Source organism: Colossoma macropomum, unplaced genomic scaffold (assembly GCF_904425465.1).
Source record: "Colossoma macropomum unplaced genomic scaffold, Colossoma_macropomum, whole genome shotgun sequence".
Classification (NCBI taxonomy): domain Eukaryota; kingdom Metazoa; phylum Chordata; class Actinopteri; order Characiformes; family Serrasalmidae; genus Colossoma; species Colossoma macropomum.
The window spans coordinates 15,522,266-15,527,829 of record NW_023494802.1 but is presented as its reverse complement, the minus strand read 5'-3'; the positions used below and the strand labels follow the sequence as shown (position 1 = coordinate 15,527,829).

The 5,564-nt window shown below is 40.6% G+C and overlaps 1 protein-coding gene across 1 annotated transcript; it reads left to right on the top strand.

Annotated features, from left to right (window-relative positions):
* Positions 1-1,232: 1,232 nt before the first annotated feature.
* On the top strand, positions 1,233-5,469 carry gid8b (GID complex subunit 8 homolog b (S. cerevisiae)). The gene is made up of 5 exons (XM_036590831.1): positions 1,233-1,306; positions 1,909-2,036; positions 2,147-2,343; positions 2,617-2,814; positions 4,430-5,469. Exons 2-5 carry the CDS (start codon positions 1,916-1,918, stop codon positions 4,601-4,603), a joined length of 690 nt encoding a protein of 229 aa, XP_036446724.1. The 5' UTR covers positions 1,233-1,306; positions 1,909-1,915; the 3' UTR covers positions 4,604-5,469.
* Positions 5,470-5,564: the final 95 nt, after the last annotated feature.

Below are 5,564 nucleotides of genomic sequence, written 5' to 3'. Positions count from 1 at the left end.
GACTCGAGCGGTGACGTAAGAGGCGCGTGCAGCCAGCGAGAATGGGCGTGAACGAGGGAATCCATTAGGGGAATGACGTCGCCTTTCGAATGCCGTCCTATCGGAGCGCAGAATTCACCGCCTAATTTAAATATCATCAACAGTAATATTACCGTAATAAAAGTGTTATGCATTACGTGCGCTGATTTCGTCAGTTTAGTCAATTAAGCCCTCGTCGCCTGGCTGGCCACTAACTCTGGGGGGAGAGTTTTATCATGTGGAATTCAGACGAAGGGGCAAGAGATCGGGAATAGTTCGGCAGCAGAACCTGCCCAAGAAATCCCTGTGACCTGACACGTTTATTTCCCTTCGCAAACCCGAATAGAGGTGGACAAAATGCTTAATGTTTCAAAACCATAACGTTTGTTATGCTCAGATAGGTTTTAGGTAACAAACTAGTCCATCTGTTGTTCATGCAACTGATACAACCTCATTACTTTGCTAGCAAGCTAAAGGCTACACAGCTAACATAAACAAACAAACAAATAAATAAATAAATAAATGTTAGACTTACTAAACAAATGTTCTGAGTTTGCAAAGTTTGCGTAGCTATCCAGTTAGCTCACTGTGGCTAACATAAGCGGGGAACCGAAGTTGGCAAGCGCACGTTAAAAAAACCTTATTAAATCGGGGCCAGTAATAATGGGTACATACAAGCTTGTGCCAATGAGGTTGTATACAGTGAGTGAACACATGAAGTAATAAATAGGATGACTAGGGCCATTACAAGAGGTGACTGTGTAATACCATTAAGGAATAGGAATAGTGCTTTATTTGGTGAATCTACATTTTCCTTCTGTGTGTACATGAAGAGAATTCACTGCCTGCTGATTAAGATTTGACAACTATTGTTTTATTCTAAAACAATGGGTTCATGTGTTTGCATTATGTGCTCTGTAACCTGTAAGTACCTTTTAATGGTGTCTTGTGGTTTTAGCCCGTGTGAGAGGCACTGCACAGTCACTGCAGATGAACATTAGCCTTGGCTGGCACATTTAAATCATAAAATAAAGCTATTGATGAGTGTTTTTTTCTGTTAAACAAACAAATAAAGTAAGCAAATAATTCATATATGAAATCTGAAAAAAAAAGGAAATCCTATGTAATCCTAAAATGAGGGATTTAAGTGCACCAGTTGGGGTGTTAAAAAGACGCATCTGGCAACAAATCTCGGAAATCTCGTTTGTCGTGAACTATCGCGAGACTATACCTTTTGCGGCCCTGCTCGCCTGTACTACAAGCTGCTGTTAAGCAGTGACTGTTTCAGGTAAAATTTGCTCACAGTCGTTTCGTAAATAGTTTTTTTTAGTTTCTAGATGACTGTCCTCATGGCCAGTGCACGGTCAGTACGTTAGTCGTTAATATTTAGTGGGTCCGACGTGAGAAATGCGTTGTGTGTTGCTTTGCTGAGCGTTTAGGCTTCAGTGTTGTGGTTTTCGGGCAGGCCTGAATAATTAGCTCGCGTTTTGGTCATCATCCTCAGTATTCACTGAATTCAAGTCTGACCTCCAGTTCAGCTCTGTCAATGTTTTTTCTTTAAATTATAAAAGCTTTTGTTTCTTCCAGACTCTGTGCAAGACGTTTATTAATACAAAAATGAACGTAGGCAGCTTATTATGTTAATGGTAACGATGCTTCAGTTACAAAACTTTGAAATTGACCCATAAGCCAGCACTGATTCATGCTTTTATAATGGACTGTTACTGTATCCGTGATGTGACATAAGTGAAAGTGGGTAAAAAAAGTCTATATTCATATATGGATCCTTCCCAAAAGTGTGATGACCACTGTGGTAGAAGAGCTATGGCTGAAAACAGCTCAGGAGAATATGCAACTTTTGCCTGCTTATTCATTTCTTTGTTCTTCAAGACACTTCATGATGAGTTATGCTGAAAAGCCAGAGGATGTAACTCGAGAGGAGTGGATGGAGAAGCTCAACAATGTTCACATTCAACGCGCAGACATGAACCGGCTCATCATGAACTACCTGGTGACAGGTACGCAGCACTGCTTGCATTCATTTGCTCTTTATCATGGTGATCTGCTAAAGAAAAGGTGTTTTGTAGACTCAATCTGTGCATGTTTGTTTGTTTGTTTGTTTGTTTAGAGGGTTTTAAGGAAGCAGCAGAGAAATTTAGGCTGGAATCAGGCATCGAACCGAGTGTGGACTTGGACTCACTTGATGAGAGGATAAAGATCAGGGAGATGATTCTGAAAGGACAGATTCAGGAGGCCATCGCACTGATCAACAGCCTGCATCCGGAACTGTTAGACACTAATCGCTACCTTTACTTCCACCTTCAGGTAAAAAAAAAAATAATATTAATAAGAGGAAGTCTCATCTCATATATGTGAACAGGTTATGAGTGAAGTTATGGAAGCTGCACTTCAAAACTGTTTTCTGAATGAGACTGTCCTTCACTTTCACATTTTACAGCAAAAAAAATGACATCAAATCATTAACAGCAGATTCATGTAAGGTGACATGCTGTACCACGCACCAGTTTCCACATCTGAAAACATTCTCAGTCGAGATTTTTTTTATTAAATAAACATCCTCTTCTGTTCCCTTTGCAGCAGCAGCACCTGATTGAGTTGATCCGTCTGCGGGAGACGGAGGCAGCGCTGGAATTCGCGCAGACACAGCTAGCGGAGCAGGGCGAGGAGAGTCGAGAGTGCTTGACTGAGATGGAGCGCACGCTGGCGCTGCTGGCGTTCGACAACCCAGAGGAGTCGCCTTTCGGAGACCTCCTCAATATGATGCAGAGACAGAAGGTAGGTTGTTAGTTTGCATGGAGGAAACTACTGCTGTGTTTCATGGCTGCTCATGAACAGATGACAATAGCTGATAAATTTGAGGGCACATCTGTTGCAACCTTAAACAGTTCCCCTGTGATGAGTGCTGAGAAATAACATTGCGCTCTGTATATGTTGAAGGTTGTTTTGTATTTTGGTGTCCAAAATGTAGTCACCATTTTCGATGGATGTGGTCAAGGCTTGTTTGGTGACAAAAGTATGCCACATAGCAAAAAAGTAGTAGTAATAAGAGCCACCCTGAAACCTAAATTTAGTCTATATTTTTTTGCTCGTATATAGACAATAGTATGCCACACCATCAGAATCCACATAAACAAGTCTGTTTGAGATTATTTAACAGATGGATGTGGTTTGAGGCAAGTGTTAGAGGATTTAGGCAAAATTGGCCAAATTCCCCATTTTGAATGCTGAATAAGCCATTCATGTGAATTTGTTGAGTTGTTCATCTTAGAAAATGGGGGGCAGCAGCTCATGGTCATTATTCAGCCAACCCACAGATTTAGTAATTTACTTTTATAGGCTGATCAAAACTAGGATAACGTGAAAAGAGGGCTGTGTTTTGTCAGCGGTGAAGGCTTCATTTGTTCATATTCACATTTCTTTCTTCAGTAGCTTTCAGATGGTGAGTAAAAAATGGTTAATGTGTAAATTAGTATTGTTACCAATTAAGAAAGTCAGCGTTCATTTAGTTTGTGTCTAAAATTGATGTAGGACTGATTTACTGTGGATTTTAACTGCTACGAGAGCTTGGCAGCTGTCAACAAATTACATCGGAAATATCGATCATTAGATCCAAACATTATGCAATGTTGTGGAGCCAGCAGAAAACAAATTATAAGCAAGGTATATTAAGCGTGGGATCTCAAAATGAGATGTTTGCCAGATTTTGTACACACTGACACACTTTTTAAATACCTAGAAAACAGTGCAATATTTGGGCACGACTTGTATTTAAGATTAAGAGACCCTTATTACTCCCACAACAGGGAAATTTCACCTCCGCATTTAACCCATCCGTGCAGTGAAACGCCACATACACACTAGTGAACGCACACACTAGGGGCAGTGAGCACACTTGCCCAGTTATTTGCAGCACCCGGGGAGCAGTTGGGGGTTAGATGCCTTGCGCAGGGATACTTCAATCACGTACTGTCGGCTCACCTTCCAGTCACAGGGCTGGTTCCCTAACCTCCAGCCCACTTGAATTTTAATGTCATGCACAAGAAAGTTAAAATCACACATCATCTCTTAAGAACGATGCCGCTGGACCCTGCTGTAGGGGATTGGTTTCACCTCTGCTTTTATTATATTTTTTTAAATGAGTTTTCATGTCTGAGTCATGCAGCTTGCATGATGGTAATTAGTGAGATATAAGCTTCCATTCATTATCAGCCACATTAGCTTTAATTGCTCCAGTTCAAAACCAAATAAGCAAACTTTAGACACCAAACATGTCTTGGCTAATCAAACACATTTGGAGTAAGATTAACGTTTTTCACTGAACTGTCACTTTAGGAAAATGTGCTTGTTATGACTTTATATCACACTGATTCACCACTTTTTTTTCCATCAGGTATGGAGTGAGGTGAACCAAGCAGTGCTGGACTATGAGAACAGAGAGTCGACACCTAAACTGGCTAAGCTCCTGAAACTTCTGCTGTGGGCTCAGAACGAACTGGAGCAGAAGAAAGTCAAGTACCCTAAAATGACTGATCTCAGCAAGGGCACCATCGAGGACCCGAAGTGAAGAGGAACACGAGAGCAGCTCGGCGCTAGTGTTCTGTGGGAAACGATACGGACATTTTTCCCCTTTCCTCCTTTCACTATTTATACTCAGTCAGTGACTGACACTTAAATATACTTTTTTTTTTTCTGTTTAGCATAATTGTTATTGCTTATCAGAGACTTTTGCATTAAATGGGTCGTGCAAATGGGAATGTTTGAATTTTAAAAGTTATTTATGGCCAAAATAAGAACACTTTTTAATGCAGAGAAAATTTTACGATTTTGTTACCTCTATATTTGACTTGGTGAATTGCATTTTATCCATTGTGTTTTGCAGAGAATTACTTTCATGTCTATTTTCGTTGTTTGTTTTGTTCAGAAAACTACATAAAGCGCTCAAGGCTGTGGGCCAGGCTTGGATGTAGTTTAAGCCTAGCCCTGGACTTTAGGGTAATCTCTTCTTTAAACGGCACGGTTTAGCATAGGAAAACTGTCTCTTTAGGCTTTACATCTCGTTCTGAGGGTCTGCGTCCACTGGATTGTGATGCCTTGTACACATCAGAGCTTCAGCCGGACGGTGGACTGACTGGGTGGAACTGTACCTTTGCTTCCACTTTTTATTTGCAGTGCAAAAAGATTGCAAAGATAACCATTTTGTAAATGTGCTAGGGGGAGTGCAGGGGGTTGATCATATGCTCTGTAAATGTCATTTGCATTGTAATGTTTCTGTTTTCTGCTGTTGCATCTTACCGTAGTTACCCTGCTAACATTGACATACTCGATAATGTGATTTTATCGATAATGTGATTTATAGAAAATGCAGAGCTGAGTTAGTGAGTTTTTGAAGTCAGATGCTTTACAAAGGTATTAAATACTTTTTTGAAGTTCTTGTGCATCTCTTTATTTAAAGGGTCCGGAGCTGATGAGGGACAGACACTATTCCATAGAGCATCTCTGCTGATCCATCATGTAGGTTAATGAGA